The 20,558-nt window shown below is 47.8% G+C and overlaps 1 protein-coding gene and 1 long non-coding RNA gene across 7 annotated transcripts in view; one reads left to right on the forward strand and one right to left on the reverse strand.

Moving 5' to 3' along the window:
• Positions 1-4,275, reverse strand: part of SLC22A23 (solute carrier family 22 member 23) — a 158,238-nt gene extending 153,963 nt beyond the window's left edge. For 3 of the 6 annotated variants that reach the window (XR_011429447.1, XM_023624370.2, XM_070244052.1), the window contains exon 1: positions 3,073-4,254. Coding sequence is in view for 5 of the 6 variants with exons in the window: in XM_023624370.2 (XP_023480138.1) it covers positions 3,073-3,732 (660 nt within the window). In the remaining variant the exon portion in view is untranslated. Of the gene's footprint in view, positions 1-3,072 lie in introns of all 6 variants that reach the window. The other 3 variants (XM_070244053.1, XM_023624371.2, XM_070244054.1) reach the window with 3 other exon arrangements.
• LOC138919326 (uncharacterized) lies at positions 2,545-12,303 on the forward strand. The gene is made up of 2 exons (XR_011429452.1): positions 2,545-3,424; positions 10,388-12,303. It is a non-coding gene; the product is annotated as an uncharacterized lncRNA (long non-coding RNA).
• Positions 12,304-20,558: the final 8,255 nt, after the last annotated feature.

The raw sequence follows: 20,558 nt of genomic DNA on the forward strand, positions 1-20,558 counted from the left end.
GTGGAAGCACACTGTCCATCCATCCTCCCTTCAATTAGAACACAGGGCCTACCGGTTGTGCTCTGGGTGCCATGCTTAAGAGACACATACACCAAGTGTGTGTAGCAATCCGTACAGCAAGTGTTACCATGTGTAGAGTCACTGAAGTAGCTGGGGACTTCGTAGCCAGGAAAGAAACTACCTGGGTATCCTCAACTCTCTGAACATGTGTTTTATGAAGGAAAAAGCCTCATTCAGAGGAACGAGCTCACAAATGGGCATGAGATGACCCGAGTTATAGTCACCAAAAAACATGCCTCTCTGCAAGGAAGAACAACTAGGAGTGGGCTGCCTCCCTAACAGGCACTCCCTTCCCACCCGGGAGGCATAGCCACGTCAGAGCTACTCTTCAGGAGGGGAGAGAGGCTTGTCAGCCCCCAGAGCCCCTTTCACCATAACACCCTGGGATTCTAACTGGCTGGGCAGTTTCACAAGTGTAGGTGCTATTATAGCCTATATTACAGGCTATGTATGTTCATAGTGTAACACATGTTAATAGTGTAACATGTTAATAATGTAATATGTTAATAATGTAATGTAACATAATATAATATGTGCCTGGCGGTTCTTCTGTATGTCCCTTCCCATCTAACACCTAGGGATACAATAGGGTATATATTGTAGGGGCACATACATGCTGAAGGAGGTCTGTTGACAAAGACAGTGCTTACTCGTATATGGGAAGATCATGGTGGGGACTGGGGGGAGAGGGGACAAAAGGCAGCCTCTCAGACCCTGAACTTCCACCCACTGAGGGAAGGCGAAACCTTCTACTTGTGCTTCTACTTAGGAACAAAGCCAACAGGCATCTGACCCCTAGGATGCCGCACCCCTCACGGTATACATTCCATATTTGTACATCTGATACAGTATCCAAAGTACACAGCCAGCAGAGGAGAAAGTCTGCCTTAGTGCGTGCCAAAATGCTTAAAAAGCTCTTTGAAGCATTTGTTATGGAATAGAACACTGCGGAAGGACAGCCCTTTATTTAGATCTTATTTGTGCGTGAAAATCGATATGTCCTTTCTAGTCTTTATCTTACAGGAGAATGTGTCCCTGACTCTTGTCCCGAGGTCTTCGCCTCCCAGTCTTGCCCTGTCAGCTGTATCAAGCGCCCCAAAAACTTACTTTACACTTTAGCGCCGTCTTTGACCCTCTCGAGTGCTAATTTAGAAAAACTGTCCAGCTCTCCAATATGCCTCTATAGCCTGTTTTCGAGAACTATTTTAGTTGTCTTCTCCCACCATCCACCGCAGGGTGTGAAGAGCTGTTTCTGGTCCCCACCACTAAGATAGTGATACTCTGCCCACCTCCTAACTTTCAGGTTGGCTTCCCCTCTGACCCCAGGACAGCACACATCTGCTTTGATCTATATTATTCCTCCTCTGCTTTAAAAAGGGGCTTAAAGTAGGTGCAAATGTTGCCAAAGCCTCACTTTCACAGACATACAACAAAGAGTAGGAAAACAGTGTAGTCATTGTTCTTAATTTTCCCATGCTGGTAAACAAAAACAAACATTGCCCTCCACCGATGGGGTACAGCGCCACAGAGACCCCTCTGGAAAGGACAGCTGACTGGGGAGGATGGAGGTGGACCACACTTAGAAGGATCTTCCCCAGTAACAGCTAATCCACAGGGTTCCCACAGGACAGGTCATCTCCTGCCAGGTTGTACAAGATTAAAACGATGTTTATGATGATGTAAGAGTTTCATCTTACACACCCATAAGCTACAACTGTCTACTAACATGTTTGGGGGAAAAAATTCATGCATGCTGCTTATGATAAACTGTCAAATTTCAGTCTCACATTTTAACAATGCATTTAAAACTCTGCCCAGAACTGCCCAGGGGGGAAAAATGGTCTACATTTACTTTGAAATGCAAATTAGTTATAATGCAAATTAGTTATTTAAAATGCAAATTGCTTGACAAACTGGCATCCAATCTCTCTTACATGTTAAGAAATGTATAACAAAACAGAAAATTATAGCTGTTTTTCTAACTGATTTTCTAACATTTCCCATTCTCCATTTTTACGCTGGCCACACTCTCCTCTCACAAAACACTTCTGCTCCACTTCACACAACTCCAGACCTCTGGGAGAGGGGCTCCCTTGGGCTGTAGCAAGCCCCAGGTTCAGCTGAAGCTTACCAGGGCCTCAACGGCTGAGACAAAAGCAGCTGCTATGTAAGAGCAGTGGTGGTCCAGGAATACCAAGGAATTCTTAGCATCCCTCCTACACTCACTCTAGGATGTTTACTAAAGTCCTGAGGGAACACTGGAGGGAACACTGGGGTGGCAAAGTCCGAAGTCAAATATGCCAGTCTTTGGAGAGGACTGAGCATGGGGAGTGGGGAGAGGGAATTTTCAAAAGCTCTTTGCTTCTCTGGCTACAACTCCAGTTCTTTAGTTGGCTTTAGTGTGTTTCCAAACCAAGCGCGGGAAGGCTGACGTCAGGCAGAAAGAAGAACATCTGGAACAGGACACTGTTCTCACGGTTAGATGTTCTTTGTGGGAGACATAGGGACAAGCGGCCAGCCAAAGGGCAGAGCTGTGGTCCTAGCTCCAGCCGGCAGACCTGGAATGAGGCGAGTCCTCCAGGGCTGGCAGGTGACAGGTCAGCGGCCTTCCAGTCCGCGGGGGGCCACCCCTGCCTGAATGAGGGTGACAGGTGGAAGGGTGGAGGAAGGAAGCTGTAGTCTTTATAGGAGGAGGGGCGCTCTTTCCATATGTGCACTGGGACGGGAGTTTGGGTGCAAACTAGGAAAGATCATGGCCCCCCCCAAGAGTTGGGAGGCAGTGTCACTGCTGAGGGCGGCACAAAGCCCTTGCTTCAAACCCAAGTACATGCATCTCCTGTGGGGGACGGGAGATTAAGCCAACGTGAGAGGCACGTACACGTAGGCTAGCACCCTTTTAGGGACTTTGGGACCTCAGTCTGCACGAAGGGGATGGAGGGAAGGCTGGAGGCGACTGAGGAGTGCAAAGGACTCAGGAGAAGGACGCGAGGCCGGGGCGGTCGCGGCTCTTACCTTGCTGACCACGTTTTGGACGAGGCCTGTGCGAATGCCGTAGTCCCACGCGTGGCAGTCGCAGTTGGAGGCGTTGTCCCCCTTGTCCGGAGGGGACGGCAGGGGTGGCGTGTCGCCCCCGTCCGAGCCGCTGCTGTTGCTAAGGTCGCCCGCGGCCCCCCAGGCGACAGTGGAGAAGGAGGTGGTCGGGGGGCTGGTCCAGTTGGCCACATCGCCGGCGCCCCACCGGCCCGTGGCGGTGACCTCCGCCAGCTCGGTGCCTTTGCCCGCCCCACGGCACCAGAAGTTCGGCTGGTCCAAGAGGAAGGAGTCCGAGAACTGGCTGAAGCCGATGAACAGCGCCGGAATCCAGGTGAGCAGCACGAGGGTCTTCTGGTAGCCCCCGCCCAGGCCCCCGAGGAAGGGCAGCACCGACCCGTCGTAGTCCAGCAACAGGAGGCTCGGGGCCGCCGCCGAGGAGCTGCTCGGGTGCGGGCCGCCGCTGGTGGGATGCGGCGCGGGCAGCGGCTGGATGTCCCCGCCGCCGCCGGGGCCCGCGCGCCCCCCAAGGGGTGCCGAGGCCGCCGCATCCCCGGGCGGCAGGGAGCCGTTCTCCTCGGCCGCGGGCGGCTGCCGCCCGGGCCCGCCGCCCACCGCCTCGCGCCGCCGGTCTATCGCCATGGCCGCGGCCCGCGGCGCCCGCAGAGGCGCATAGAGCGCGGCGGAGGCTCCCGCGGGCGCCCGCCGCCGCCGCCGAGGAGGGCCCGCGGCTCGGGAGAGAGCGCTCGGCCGCCCCGGTGCGTCAGGCCGCCCCCATGGCACCGGCCCGGGCCCCGCGCCCCGGGCGCCGCGGCCCCGCTCGGGCGCCGGGCAGAGGGAGGGCAGAGGCCGGCCCGGGCCCTCAGCCGCCGCCGCGCATCGGCTCCGCGCCCGGGGCCGGTGGCCGAGCCCGCTGCTCTCCGCCGCTCCGCGCCGGCCGCGGGAGGAGGGGGAGCGGGCGCCGCGCCTTCCCAGCCGGCCGGCTCGGTGCCTGCGGACCGCGGTGCGGGAGGCGTCCGCGGCTCCCCGGGCGCCCGGGCTGTATTTATCCGACCTCTGGCGCCTCCCGGAAGCCGCAAGCTCGGGTCCCAGCCTGCGGAGCCGGCCGCGCTCCCGGGCTCCGCGAGCCAGCCTCCCTCTTCCTCCTCCTCCTCCTCCTCGTCTCCTGCCCCCGGCCCGCCCCCTCTCCCCCCGCCGAGGTGGAGGTGAACGCGGCACCTGCTGCGCCCGGCTCTGCGCGCGAGCGCCCCCTCCAGCCGGGACGCGCTGCCGCCGCCGCGGGATCCGCGGAGGGGGCGGGGGAAACGGGACACCCCGGCCCGCCGCGCCGGAGGATCCCCGCGCCGCCGGCGCGGGAGGAGGAGGCGCCGGGCGCAGCGGGCGCGCGCGGGCTGGGGGTCCCGGAGGAGTCGGCGTGCGCGGGAAGCGAGAGAACTGGGTGGTCTTCGAGGCTCGGCTCCCGCAGCCGCGCTGGGCCCCCACCCACCCACGGGCGCCGGGGCTCGGTCACCTCTGCTTGCTTCAGAGGTGCCCGCCGCTCAGCTGCCCGCACCCCACTCCCGGTCCGAGCCCAAGGGTCTGCAGCATTCGGGAGCAACCCTCTCCCGCTTTTTTGAGGTGCGGATGCGGTTGATTTGTGTGTCAGAGGAGTAGGGTCAAGGAGGCGCATCTGCCAATTGCAGGTCGCCTGCCACCCGCAGCGTCGGGTCACCCACGACCGACCGCAGCACCCACTCCCAAATCGCCATGTCTTCCCCATGAGTACGCTACTAGAAGGATCAATTGCCAACCCAAGTTCTAGATACAGAAACGTGAATGGTGATGGTATTCCCCACCCCCTCCCCAAGATCTCGAATTCATTTTGAACGCCGAGTGCACAGGCGCACACATCCATGTTCACACCCGTGAAGACAAATCTCTCCCTCCTCTCCCGCGCTCCAGCGCCAACCTTGCCCGCGGAGCCGTGTGAATACCCCCGCCCTGCGGCAGCCGGCCGCGTGAGCCGACTGCCTCCCGCACCCGGGCCGGCACGCGGACCGCGGCGCCGCGGCGCCTCCCACCCCGGCGTCCCCGCATGCTGGAGACATTTTAGATTCTAAGAAGTTTACTGATGGAAGTCTTGGATAGAGCGATCCATTTTCAGTCTCATTTGGGGGAAAAAATGTGAAAGAAAGCCTTTGCTTTCCAAAGAATACACTCTAAACCCCATAGACTGAATTCTTTTGCATTTCCATTATTTGCTTACGTTTTTAACCTGCAGTTCTTTTTTGTTATGGGCAACATATGCTTCCCGTGTAAAATATTGGCACATCCGACAAGAGAATTCTTTCTGAAGCCTGCCAGTGGGCTGGCTGTGCGGCGGGAGAGGCTGTGGACTTTCCTGCGTGGCTGAGGAGAGGAGATTAGAAAACACCGCGGGGGGGGGGGGGGGGACGGGCAGGGGCTGCAGAGGACGCAAAACCTCCAGAAATGGGTCTCAAATCTGCACATGTTTAAAGAGCTTTTGAGGGTCATAGCGCGCATTGTCGACGTGGTAACGATTTTTTTCCAACTTCACATTCATTATTAGCTTGACTTTGTCTCCCCTCCCCCAGTTACAAGAGGGAATAAACGCCGAGCGCTGCCCTCCGCGCCTGCAGCGAGGAAGCGCTCAGCAAATGCCAGCGCTTATTACTACCGATACCACTCTTACGATTGTGTAAAATTTGCATTTCTCTTTCTGAATTCAAAGACCACTTTACAGGTGTCATTTATTTCCTCTGCAGCGGCTGACTTTTCTGGAAGAGGCCTCCTTGTGCTTGGCTCTGCCTCCGCAACCCCCCAAAGTCAGGAGGACTCATTTGCTGTCTTATAGCTAATCACAAAACAAGTATTGCCGGTGACCTTGATGGCCATTACAATCATCAGAATAAATAATATTGATCTTTGCAGGGTTGGCTTTCAATACACATTCTCACTGAGACATGTGGACCCCTAAGAAGTGGGTCTTCAAGATGAGGCTGCCAGGTTAGGTGACTAAGGGTTGGCCTACTGCCAAGCCAGACAGCTGGCTTTGAATCCACATCTTCTGACTGACATTCCAGGCTCTGGTCATTTCAACGTGCAGGGGCAAATTGCAACACCCTAGGGAAGAACTTTAAACATACTTGTTAATGTGCATTTTCAGGTGGGAGAAGCCCTAGCCTTGGTGAGGAGTTTCATTGCCATGCTGTCATTAGTTTTTGTCCCAAAAAGGTAATAAAAATCCTCAAATGGTACATTCCAAGAATTTGGGGACACACTAGAAAATGGTACTCTCTAAAATTCAAACTACAGGGACTCAACATAAAGGTTTGGAATTAACCATCTGCAGCCCTGATCCTGGCATTGGAATTTAGTTGCTGCTTAGAGTGAAGGTTGCTCTAAGTCCCACTTGGATCAACGTGCCCCCCAGATCTAGTCAAGAAGATCGAAAGGTAACTAATTTAAAATAACTGGCCTTCAATTCATTTAGATGTGCCACAAGGGACCACATAGAGGGACCAAAACAAAAGGAGTCAAGAGGAAGACTGACGCTCTGCTAGCCTCGTCTCTAGGCACGCTGGCTAGTGCAGGGCAGCCAAGCAGGCCCTGCTGTCACGTTACCTAGGCTGCTCTTCTGCCCGGTACTTATCTCTAAATGCTAGTTTTCTTATTTACTTATTTACTTACTACCTCCTCCCTCTAGACAGGTGCTTTGTACTCAGCTGTGTTTCTGGTGCCTGAAACAGTGCCTGGCACACACAAGATGATACATATTTGTTGGGTAAATGAGCGCATCAAGTTACTGTCACTTGGTGACACTATCTATTAGGATCCCACAACTCTGTTTCTTTGATTCTTGTCACCAAGCAACCTTTTCATATTTGTTCAGTCTCTCAAATATAGTGCTCAGACCAGCCAAAAGGAGAATTCAAATGAACTTGACAATTATATTTCTTAATGTAAACTATTGTGGGTAACAGATCCACTCCCAATGTGAAGTTCTTGTGGGCAGTTATTGGCTTGCAGACATTGGCCTGTAGGCCAAATGCAGCTCACAGACCACACACAATGTTTCCAGAAAAATAATTGCCAACATTTGAAAATCAGGAGATTGAACATTTTAAAAAAAGCACACAGCAGAGGATGTGGCCCTGCCGAAGCCCGTTTTTGCGGGCCTTGCTTCATTGGAATGCAATAGATGTGTAGGAGTTCTCCGGCTCACCTTACCTCTGCCTGGCACACGACCCTCCTGGACATGGTTTGTCTGCCCCCGAAAGCATCTGAGTTTGTGACGTCAGTATCCTGGACTCACTGATCCCCATAAAGAAGCGCAACCATTCTCTCTTCCTTTGAAAGCATGTTAAATAATCTATCAGTTTGTAATTTCCTAAAGCTTGAGAAAATAAAGAAATGAAAGATGCAACCTAATCACCGATACATGTGAACAATTTTATTTCCTTGGAGAAAACAGGAGGAAAAAAAATTTTACTGACTTCTAAAGTTGATAGAAATCTAATCTTAAATCCTCCACAAATCTGTAAAAGTTAGTTCCAAGGTATTGGTGTCTGGATTAACTTAAAATGTACAATAATAGTCATAGCAAATGGATTTCACATTAGTTTTGCCAGTATGTTCATGTTTTTTATTTATACTTGAAATATAGATAGATATCACATTTTGGAATATTATGCGTCCTTTTTTTCTTACTGCAGTTTGATTTCTTTCAAATAATTATTTGAAAAGTAGCTTATCTTGATTTTTGGAAGATGGGAGAAAGTGATGTGAGATAACTTCAAACTAAAATTGTGTATACTTGGACATTATTTATATCATCCTTTGACTTTTGGAATGTTAACTCTGACTAACAAGGAATTTGACTTTTTTTTTTTTTTTGAGGAAGGTTAGCCCTGAGTTAACATCTGCTGCCAATCCTCCTCTTTTTGCTGAGGAAGACTGGCTCTGAGCTAACATCGTGCCCATCTTCCTCTACTTTATATGTGGGACGTCTGCCACAGCATAGCTTGCCAAGCGGTACCTTGTCTGTACCCGGAATCCAAACCAGCGAACCCCGGGCCACCGAGAAGCAGAACTTGCGAACTTAACCGCTGCGCCACGGGGCCAGCCCCAGGAATTTGACTTTCATAAAAGCTATCATAAATGAAAATGAAAAAGCTACCTTTGTTCAGTGGCAGAATTCATTAAAATTTCTCATGATCTATCCTAAGGAAAACTGCAGGGAATATCTTAAGAAAAACTACTTACTCGTGGAGGACAAGACAAATTCATCCTTCCTAATCAAAAGGCCAAGTGACAATAAATAACAAAGTGAAGATAAGACTCTACATAAAAAACTCTCCAATTGTAAGCATGATTGATAGGCCTAATTACTTTTAAAAGCTTGGTCAAAATTTAATTTCGAACTCTTTTATTGAATTAAACAACAATTAGTGTAACAAATTGATCTAGAATTTGATGTTGGCTTTTGCTTGCCAAGATCACAGATGTCCTGTTTGCTTTATTGTGCTTAAGAATGTTCTTTGTCACACAGACAGACAGACAGACAGACACACACAGAGGAAAAAGGACAGAAGGCCAGGACCCACAAGTGCACATTATATGTTTCATTCCAGCATGGAAGCAGCCTCTTTTGTTTGAGGAGAAGCATCCTCAAATTTGCAAACGAACCTCAGGCGTCAAGTATAGACACTGGGGTCTCAGCAATGGGTGAGCAATCGGAAGAGGGTCGTGCTGGGAGGGTTTGTGGGAACGATGATCAAGCAACAAGGATGGAAGGGCAGGAACTTTCGCCTCCCAAGAGAGAGAAAATAATGCTCTTCAAACAACTCTTTTCCTAACTCTTTCTCTGCTAATTCTAAATGGAGATGAAGAAAATCCCACTCCGCATGGTTGGGGGTTCTCTGAGCTAACTCTAAAGCTGTTAAATGGATTTCCTTCAATGACTAGAAGCTAGAAGAGGTAAGGTTAAGGAATGCTCTTAAATGGGGTAGGTCACACACCCAGAATACATGTTCTGAGGCAAGATGTTTTGACCAAAAAAGCTTTTTAGATAAATTTTTGTCTCTAATAAGGTTGGTTTGTATTTATGACATTAGATAGTCGTAAAGGATTTTTCATGTTTCAAAAATTAGCCATACATGCATATTAGCTTCTTTCTAAATTGTGGGCCACCTCACAAGGCTTTGAATAAAAATTTAGTGTTTCTATAGCAAAAAACTTATAAATATATAGATAGAGTCACTGAAACATTTTTTCTAAGTTAACAGTCAATATTTTAAAAAATGAAATTAAGCTTTTGAACTTCAAGTAAAATGTTTTTGCTATTTTTGAGCATTATTTAAATGAGTCTCAATGAGTACACCTAGCACCAGATCTTGGTTTATAATATCATGATCTAATAAAAAGAATCAAGAGAAATGGTTGATTTTAGGACCATTTGATTGGTTCTAGGACTGAGGTAGGAAAGATACAAGATGAACCTGGGGCATCCTGTAGAGCCAGACGGTAAGGACGTGCTGAACACGCTCTCCCCCGCCCACAGTGATAGGGTTGTGTCAAAGGGACACACGAGCCACCTGAAAGAGCTCCCAATCTGAGCATCAAAATAAATAACCCGAAGTATAAAATAACTATCCATGAGTCCATACTGATATAAATAATTGATTGAAGGGATAAAGAAAGAAATGGCAGGGCCGGCCCTGTGGCCGAGTGGTTAAGTTCGCACTCCGCTTCAGCGGCCTGAGGTTTCACCGGTTCAGATCCTGGGCGCGGACATGGCACGACTCATCGGGCCATGCTGAGACGGCATCCCACATGCCACAACTAGAAGGACCTACAACTAGAATATGCAACTATGTACTGGGGGCCTTTGGGGAGAAGAATAAAAAAAAAAAACAAGATTGGCAACAGTTGTTAGCTCAGGTGCCAATCTTTAAAAGAAAAAAGAAAGAAATGGAAAAGAAGAGACAAATCTCCCATGCAGAAGAATTCCAAATAATATGTATAGACACGTGGCCCTCAAGAAGGGAGAGCATAACTCTCCACCCGCATGTGTGAGCTGTGGATATTTCCTTCCAAAGAGGAGAGGATGGAAAGGGAGAAAAAAAAGAGAGAGAAAGAGGGAGGGAAGGGGTGCAGTAGAGAACGCTTATAATCACTCTCAGCCAGGTGATCAAGGTCAACATGGATAGTGATGTCATGTCGATAGCATGTAGCCTTGATACGATGTGATGGGAATGACCCTTGACCCTGTCATCTTCCTCCCCAAAACCTATAGCCCCAGTCTAACTAGGAGGAAAACATCAGACCAATCCCAGTTGAGGGACATTCTACAAAATACCTGACCAGTACTAAAAACTGTCCAAGTGATCAAAAACCAGGAAAGTCTGAGAAACTCACAGTCAAGAGGAGGCCAAGGAGACGCGATGATGAAGTGTAACGTGGCGTTCTGGATGGGATCCCGGAACAGAAAAAGGACATCAGGTAAACACTAAGAAAATCTGCATGAACTGTGGACTTCAATTAATGGAAATGTGTCAATATTGGTTCATTAGTTGTGACAAATGTACCAGACTAATGTACGATGTTAACAATAGGGGAAATTAGATGTGGGATATATAGGAACTCTCTGTGCTATCTTTGCACTTTTGTCCTGTAAGTCTAAAACTATTCTAAAGTAATTTTATTATTTAAAAAGGTGATTAAACACTCCTTTCAAACAGTATTTTGTTTTAAGCTGTAAACCAGTAATTTCCCTCTTATAGATTCTATCACTGTGGTGACATTTTTAATCTAGTAAAGATTTAATGGTTTGAAACTCACAGTTGTTGGGGGGAGCAGAAAAAATAAAAATAATTGAAAATATAATAAAATCTTGTCATAGTAACTGATTTTTTAAAATACTCTAAAATGTTAAAAGATACCAACATCAGCAAATTTGTCAGCTATGGTCCACGCTCCGGTCTGACTAAAAGGCCAGCAAGGCGGGGTGAGCCTCAAGCCCTGTCTGAGGAACATGACACCTGTAACTTTATTTACGTTCTCCTGTTTCATTTGAGTTTACATTTCCATATTTTATTGTGCTTTCATCATCGACCCAAAAATGCACTTAAACCAAGTTTTCCTTTAATTTCTCAGAGCTTTTTCTCCGGCTTAGTTAACCTCCTCAAAGATTCCATTTCTTTAAAGTTAACATAAAACCTTTAGGGAGGCTGCAAAATCCATGTGTATGGAATACCTAGCTCCCTTTTGGGTAATGTAACAGAGTGGGCTGGAGCCTCCAGGTTAACGGTCTCTGACAGAGCCTTTTTATCAGCCAGAACATGCTGGGAATATAAATCTAAGGGCATTCAAGTAAAACTCTGTTCTCTAGTATATATGCCTAAAGGGCAGGGCCCCTTATTTATATGTCTCTGTAGCCCCACTGCCTGTCAGAGGGCCTGGCACTCAATAAATATTTGTGGAATGAATGAATGAAGAATGGGATGATATATAGGATCTTGCCAGGGAGAGAGGCGGGAACAGTTTATTCCAAGTTGAAGGAACAGCAGGAAGGAAAATACAAAGGTAGTAACAAGAATTGCATGTTTGGGCAAGTTTATGGACTTCATGGCATTTCTATAATATGATTTAATTATAGTACTTATAGAATAAAATTTGATGGTACTATTTTAAATATAAACATTGAGTCTGGAAAGGAAGTTAAGCAAATCCTAGGGAAGCACCTCACTTTACAAGAACAACTTTACTGGAGTATATTTTACATACACATATTTACGCGTCCAGTTTGATGAGGCATCCGCCTGTGAGACCATCAGCCCAATCAAGATACGAAACTTTCACTTACGCGACAGTGCTCTCTTGTGCCTCTTTGCAGCCCATCCCCTACCCCACACACCACCTGAGGCCACTACTGATCTGTTCTCTCTCACCATCGGTTAGTTCTGTTCTGGAGCTTAGAATAAATGGAACCACGCGGCACGTGCTCGCTGTGTCTGCTCCTTTCACTCAGCATACCGCTTGCGAGGTTCACCCACGTTGTTGTGTGTACCGGTACTTCATTCCTTTTTATTATTGCCGAGTAGTGTTCCGTTGTATGAATATGCCACAACTTGTAATCTATTCTCCTCTTAATGGACGTTTGAATTGTTCTCAGTTTGGGGCTACTTTGAATAAAGCTGCTATGAACTTTCATATATGGTTCTTTGTGTAGACACATTCCATTTCTCTTGGGTAAATATCTAGAAGTAGGATTGGTGGGTTGTATGGTACGTCATATCTCACTTTTTGAAAATGATACTTTGTGGGTCACCAACCCACAAACACTGTCCTTATGGCAGCTATTAGAACAAAGACTCCAGGGCTGGATAGAGCACCATCTCAGCTGGCAGGCACTAGCTTGCATTTTTATGAAATTAGAGGAATGCTCATATTCTTCAAGGACACAAGTGACAATGGGAGGGTGGCACAGAATATGCCAGTTAGTGGGCCTACAGCTAAAGTGATACATGCCAGTGTCTGAAAATGGACTTATTTAGACAGCATATTAGGGTCTCATACCTACTTAGTAGCAACAAATCTATAGGAAACTATCAATATTGGGGGTGCATTAGTATTTTTTTCATACACAAACTACAGAGAACCCAACGCAAACCAATTTATGCAAAAAAGGGACTTTATTAGCTTATGTTACCAAAAAGACCAAAGGTTGCATGGCTGTAGACATGGCTGAACCCTGGTCAGCTTTCACTTCTGGGTTTGCTTCTTCTCTGTTACCTTCCTTTCAGGCTCTGTGTGGTGTTTCCCCTGCTCACCCCGGAGGCTCCGGCAGAAAATGCCCCTCCTCTAAAAGCCCCAGCAATACCATAGCCAGTCTCATTGGGTCTGACTGTTGCTGGCTGGGTCATGTGTTATTTTTGAGCCAATCACCGTGGCTCCCAGGCTGTGATCCTCCGATTGGCCAGGCTTGGTTACGTGGCGTGGAGGTGGCCTTAGCCTAGTCTGCGCCATGATGACTGACAGTGGAGTAGCAGAATTTCCCAGGCACCAGTACCAGGAGAAACAATGATGTCCATTTCCATTGTTCTTGTTAGAAATGACATGTAAACCCTAGATCTTTAAATATATAGATGTCGTTCAGGGCCCCCAATCTAAAAAGAAAGTAGATGAGGCGTTAGTTGCAAACTGTGTCAGGAAAGAATCCTTTACTTTTTAGGATAACTCAGCAAATAAATTAGAGGGAACTACAACCTGCAAAAACACCAATGACTCTGAGTTACTGAAATGCCCCCTTTCATATCAAGCACGTGTGAGAGTGCTGTTGACGTGGCCTGTAGCAGGTGGCTCCTGAAGCCCTCCTGGCTGAAGTGACGAGGAGACGCTGCCAGTGCTTTGCCCCGACCCCTTGGGGCTCTTTCAGCTATTTTTGTTGGGAGCTCTGGGGTTGGAGAACAGAGGGCAGCTTCCGGGGGCTTTTATGGCCATCAGCCCCCAACTTGGACTTTTTTTCAAAGCATTGCTGTTGGACAACTGGAGCCGATTTGCCAAGTGAGCAGGAAGTCCCTGGGAATGTAGTTCCCCCTTCACCTGTGACAGGTGAGTGTGGGACAACCAAAGCCCCGAGCCTCTTGCCTGCTTCCTTGCATATGGAACTCCATTTCAGGCTCTGCTTCTAGGCGTCAAAGCCTAAGTCTGTGGGGACAAAAGTTTCAAGCCCAGAGAAACACTTGGCATGATCTGGTAGAGAAAGCAGAGCATCTAATGTCAGACTTCCTGACCTTTCACCTAGATCTCACGACTTTCTGGTTGTGTGAGCTTGAAAAAGTCACTTCACTTCTGTGAGCCTTGCTTTCCTCACCTGTAAAATGGGAATAATTGCAACACCTGCCTCCCCACCCCATCACACAGGGTTGCTGTGAGGAACAGATGAGATAATATGAACAAAGGAGATTGGCAGGTGTCACAGTTAGACAAATACCCAGTATTATTTAGGTGCTGTCAGCAGTGGTCATCTTGACCCCATCCACTCAAGATATCTATATTGAGCTTTTCTGGTTCTTCATCACCACAAACCCAGGGTCAGATTCCAATATCAATCAAATTGAGAAAAGGGGTTGGTATCCCCAGTGGTCATTTCATTCCATTAGCTCTGCTAAATAATTCTATGGTAGAGTCAGATAGGCACAGAGCTGCAGTTTGCTGTCTGTGGTCAGACTTCCTGGTAGCAAATGTTTGCTGACCCAGACCTCTGTGTATTGTCCTGAATCCCCAGTGCCTCGCTTTGCCCACTGACAGGCAAGTCCATCCTCCATCTTGTCTACTAGGTAAATAAACACCATCAAGAGTGGAGGACTGTCATACCCCAGGCAGTGTCTTGTCCATTCAACCCAACCCCACTAGGAGTAGCCCCTGTTGTCTGCCCTTGTTTTCATCCACTGGCAGAGCTAATGCTAGGTCCTGGCTCCATCTTATCCTGCCCTCCCTGTTTTGCTGCAAAAATATTTCTCGGCATCTTTGACAGAACCAAAAATATGACACATTCCTAGTAATCTTAATAATGATCTCAGCTACCATTCCTTGAGCACTCAAACACCTTTCCCTATATATTATGTCAGTTAAAGTACCATACACACTTATGAAGTACCATCACACCATGTTGAAGATGAGGAAAGCAAGTTTTAAAGATGTTAAGTAACTTGCCCAAGGCCACACCATATCAGAACAAGGACTCAAAACTGAAATTCAGATCAGTCTCATGCCAGAGCTCAGGATTGTAATCCAGTGTGGTAAGCCCCCTGCTCTAGTAGGAAAGTGCTCGACAAAGCGGGGAATTCCCACAGGTCTTTCGGATTCGATTGGGCACAGTCCAGATCTGACAGGGCTCATCCCCAGCTGGATGGCTGCTGCCCTTTGTCTTCCTGTCCTCTCAGCAGAAAGTTGAGCCCACAGGGCTTCCTTGACCCCTGCAAATGCTTTTGCTTCAAAACCAGCTTTCTTTCTTCTCCAACATCAGTGACCTTGGGAAACCCCAAATCACTCCCCTACAGGAAAATGTCCATTTACAGGTCCTCAGGCCAGTACTGTCACCCACCGCCCTCCTCAGACACATATCTGAGCCTTTAAGCTCTCCAAGAATTGTTTACTACTCAGGAGGATAATTTCAGCATTAACCCTTACTCACTGAACAAAACAGAACCCTAGACCATGAGGGCTTCTTATAAACTTGCCCGATTCCTTTTTGTGTTGGGTTCAGAAATATTCTCCCACTGAGAAGTCTCTGGAGAATAAAATTCTGTGTCCTCTCCTCTGTCTTCACCATGTGAGATGCATGCTCAGAAAAACCCATTGTTGAAAACAGAGCTGCTCAGAAGTGGAGGTGAAGCACTTCCATCGCTCACCGTTCAGCTGAGGTCTCTTAGGGCTTCACCATCTCTGGCTGGAGCTGGGCATGGGCTGCGTTGTCACGGAGCCAGGTATAGCTCTTAAGATTCTAGGGGAACTTTCTGCAAAAAAGATCCAGGAAAGAAGAATCTCATCTTCATTTCTTATGAGCCCATTTTATGTTTTTGCCTTTTTTTCACGTAGTTCATTTGAAAATGACCTTAATGCCCTGCATCAGAGGAGACTTTTAGGTACAGAAATAGATATTTTTAAACGAGCAGTCCTGAGTGTGTACATCTGAATCCCTCTCCTTTTCCAGCAGAGGACAATAGGCTCGTGAAGAATGTGCTGCTGCGGTTCAAACCTCTTTTCCTGAAATTGCATCTGGAGTTTGCAGCACATTCCTTTGAATATTTTCAATTGTGAATTTTTTTTTATGTTCTTGACTTTAAGAGAGGTGGCTAAAAGTCAACTGAAATCAAGTTTAGTGATTAAACTGAGAAATATCATTTGGAGCTTAAAATGACCTGTGACTATAAAATAAGGAGGGAGAATTCCTTTTTTTGTCCTTCAAGTGCCTCTGGCGGTAATGATTTTCTTCTGAGGCACATGAAAGCTTTTAGGGGAGGAAACCTCATCCTGGGGACCAGGCAATGCGAGATTAGGCTGTGCCTAGCTGTGAAACGGCTTTCTTTCTTCTCTCCCCACTTGAAAACACCACTTCCTTTTTGATCTTTGCTGAGCGTTTATCCTTCGTATTTTCATTTAATGAGAGTGACAGTGTGCCCAGATCCCAAGAGAAACTGGGTGGGAATCGAGATCATTCCTCACCGGTACATCCTCGCAGAAAGGTGCATTTTATCTTTGCTTTTATGCAGATAGGCCTGGCTTTCTAACTGTGCTAAGATAAAAGGATACAAACATGAGGTCAAAGCAGTGTCCTGTCCTCTGGGCTCTCTCGTTCACTTTTGATTTCGCACCTTTCAAAGGAGTAAACATGTGATGGCTGCGCAGTTCACCTTCCCGCCCAAATCTCAGGGAGAGAGCTCCTGCTGATCTTGGTTTAGCCATTTTCAGCACAAATGCACCTTCATCAGTAGTTTGATAGGGACCCTCAGTTACTTCAGATTAACATGCTAATTAGGCACTTAGGCCACTTAGGGAAATAATTCAGGTGGATCCTGTCCCTCTTCTAATTACCAAGTTCCACAGTTTCTGAGCTCCATCCCAGCCTCTCCTTTTTCCCTTCAAACTTGATTCTTCACTCACTTCCAGCGGTGTCCACACTGGAATTTGGTCTCACTGTTCGAAGTTCTCTGTTGCTAAGAGATCCTGTTTTGCATTAAATCTAAGTGTGAACTCACACTAATTAAGGCCTTCAAGTAGTTTTGCAAATAGCCGCTTGTTCTTATTCCCAGAGCCAGGAGGAAGGGTCTGTTGGTTCGTTTTAACAGTTACCTCAGGGTGACGTCAGCATCATGGTGGAGTGAGCTGTTCCCTTAGACTCTCCCCACTAAGATCCAACAAAAAGGACTTCATTAACTGATAGAGGACATCCACAATGCAGTAGACATCTGAGAGACCCATGCAGCCATACGTCTGAAGGTGCGGGGTGCTGGACCCCCCGGGAGGCAGTGGAAGGAGCTAAGGATCTCCTCCTTCTCCCCGGCAGCAGCCATTTAGGACGCAGGACATTGTACAGCAGCTGGCGCATGACTCTGAGAGGAGAAGGGGGACAAGGCAGCCCTCCACGGGAATGCTTTTGCTTGTGAGGTTGCTTCCCAGCCCACAGGAATGCTTCACACCAAGGCTGCTGAGCCACTGTGGGGGTGCCCCAACCAAGCCAAGCAGCCCAGGCGGGCAGCCAGCGAGTGCAGAGTAGGAGTGCTGGTGGGAAAGAAGGTGTCCCCCTACCCCCCTGCCTGGCACATCAGCCGGCCAGGGCAGGGGATCCTGGCCAGAGCACATGCACCCGCCTGGGTGACACAGTGGCAGCCAGACTCAGAGAACCCTATTGGCACAACTTCCAATGGATGGGCACAACAGGGGTCATGGCGGGCTCAGAAAAAGCCACTCCTGTCCCCCCACCCCACAGTGGTAGTAGGTGGAATCTGTGACCAGATACTGCCACTATGAGATGGCAAAGGTCCACCTCATCAAACAGCATGAAGAGGCTCAATAAATGGTGGAGGAAGGCAAAACCAGCTATCTCATAAATCACGCGGACTCTCCTGTTAGTGCCCATTAGTTAGCCAGTCACAGGTGAAAGCACGTTCCATCATCTTTCACCTCTATTATTTCGATGAAGTTGGCTTATTTTAAAAACATCAACACAATATTTAAAGTAAATTAAAATCCAAAATAAAAATTTGCTTATCCAAAGTTTCACTTTATCTCCAGAATTTAATTACACAAGTCCCCAAAAGAGAGGCAATTCTTCTGGAAAGGCTGGGCTTTCTTATGAATTCTACCCTGCTTGAAATTTCTAAGCCTTTTTCAAAATTTCTAAGTCTTTTTCAATCAACCTCTGACCTCGGCATTCAGAGTCTAGGAAGAGCTGACTTCTGTCCCCAGGGAGTCATTTCATAAGCATCTGAGAGCTCTGCACACGACCATCCATCGACAGCGCGGCTCCATGACTCAGCACTAATTCCGAGTCCCCGGCTCGGTGGTTTCTGAGGGTGCTTCTCAAGGGCTGTGTGGACTTGTCAGGGGGGCTGTGGGTCTGAGTGGAAGAAGAAATTCCTTTCTTTCTGGCAACATAATTAAAGCGCCAGTACAACACAAAGTGAAAGAGCTTTGCAAGCTTAATAATGGTGCAATTACTCATTATTATATTATTATTATCGTTCTACTAAAGTATTCGCAAGTCCAATGGCTGAGTGTCAGGGGAAATGACTGCTGCTGGAAGGTGGTATTTCTCCTGAAGGGACTGGGGTCCCTCGCTGACAGGGCTGGGCGTCGGACTTTTCTTCGAAGCAAATGAACACCAACTTGGGGGCGTTTGACGTCAGGATCTGGGCTGCTTCTGTCACCAGAGGCTTCTGCAGATGGCTCCTCCGGTCTCTCGATTCCTGCAGGGGGTACTTGCTTATTATGCTAAACCGTGTAGTAGTTAGATGGTGCTTGGAAATAGAATAAAAAATTTTCGCTGCTTTTCTGACTGCTGCCCAGGCCCTTTTTACCTATCTTAAGGAAAAAACAAAGCCGCTTGATAGAATACTGTTTGGTCCAAGTAACTGAGGACAGGACTCGCTCCTCACTGAGGCCCCAGGTCCTCCTCTGTGATTGCCTCTGACCCGTAAATGTCGATTCTCATGGTGACGTCCTGTCTTCTAGACCTGCTGGTAGAAACTTTAGAATTAATTCAAACTTACAACACTTCAGAACATCACTTTATCATCCAGTGACAGTACGAGGGTTTAAGGTGGTCATGATTTTTGGTGAGTTGCTGGGATTGTTTTCACAGCAAGAGAAACGAGGTTGCTGTCAAAGGTGTCATACGGTGGGAATGTCCATGGAAACGTTTTCGTTTGCGTAACACAGCGGGAAAACTCCACATTGATCTAAGGTAAGGGTCGTACAAGGCCTTGTCGACTCTACGGCAGAAGCTCTTCACTTGGGGTTTGTGGACACTGAAATTATACATCAAATATGTGCATTTATCTGGGGAGAAGGCCCATGTCTTTCATCAGGCTTTCAAATGGAGCCAAGACTTCTCGAAAAATTACAAGTTTCTGCAGGGGAGATGTTTTTTACATCCATTTACCCCCAAAGGCTAATGGGACCGATAAGGAAGTCGCTGTCCTGTTAGCAGATGATGATATTGTGCACGTTTTGAGAAAAGTAGGTGTACGGCATACAAAGATGACCCCTGACCTAGACAGGGGTTCAAGGAATCTTCAAACAGGCAGGTGATGGGCTGCTTCCAGAGGGAGCTTGGGAGTTAGCCAGGCAGCAGGGGCAGCAGGGGCAGCAGGCAGGGGGACGGCGGCAGCGGGGGAAGTTCTGTGGAGCCCGCCCAGATTTTGGTGTACGTAGGAATTACCTGGGGCTCCTTGAAGTGCAGATTCTGAGTCTGCACGTCTGATTGGGACCCGAGAAGCTGTTAGGTGATGGCCGTCGGCTGACCCCACCTTGAGTAGTGACGGGAGGATAGGAGGTCTAACAGGCCATTTAGGGACCAACAAGTAGCTCAGGGTGGCTGGGGCCCAGGCAGGGGCTCAGGGGGCCTTGTCTAGATACCTGGAAGAGCCGTTCTCTCTGAAATATTTCAAACATATGGAAAAGTACAGAGAATGATGTAAGCATGTACCGTCCAGATTTTACAAATGTGGATGTATCTGCTTCGTGTCCTTTGAAGATATGTTAGAAACTCCTTTCGTCTCCTCCCTCATCCCAGCGTTCACCTCTCTTTAGCAGAATCCCCCTCTGATCTCAGCATTTTTCTTTTCCATTTATGTTTTTACATGTGTATGTGTAAATAATCAATCTTTAGTGGTGTTTTGAATTTTATATAAATAACACTTCATACCGTTTTCTGCAACTTACATTTTTACTCAGTTCTATGTTTTCAAATTTTGTCCTGGTTGATACTTGGAGAGCTGTCACATTTGTCTTGAACTGATATTTTAATATTATTCCTAAGAATTTATTTCAATTTATTCATTTATTTCCCTATTGGTGAAGATTCAGATTGTTTCCAATTGTTCATCCTTTTTTTTTCTTTTTCTCCCCAAAGCCTCCCTGTACATAGTTGTATTTTCTAGTTGCAGGTCCTTCTAGTTGTGCTATGTGGGATGCCACCTCAGCGTGGCCTGATGAACAGTGCCATGTCAGTGCCCAGAATCCAAACCGGCGAAACCCTGGGCCACGGGTGAACTTAACCACTTGGCCACGAGGCCAGGCCCCAGTTGTTCGTTCTTAAAAAGAATGATTTAGAGGGGCTGGCCCCACGGCCGGGTGGTCAAGTTTGCGTGTTCTGCTTCGGTGGCCCGGGGTTTCGTTGGTTCGAATCCTGGGCACGGACATGGCACCGCTCTTCGGGCCATGCTGAGGCGGTGTCCCAC

This window comes from Equus caballus, chromosome 20 (genome assembly GCF_041296265.1).
Source record: "Equus caballus isolate H_3958 breed thoroughbred chromosome 20, TB-T2T, whole genome shotgun sequence".
NCBI lineage: Eukaryota > Metazoa > Chordata > Mammalia > Perissodactyla > Equidae > Equus > Equus caballus.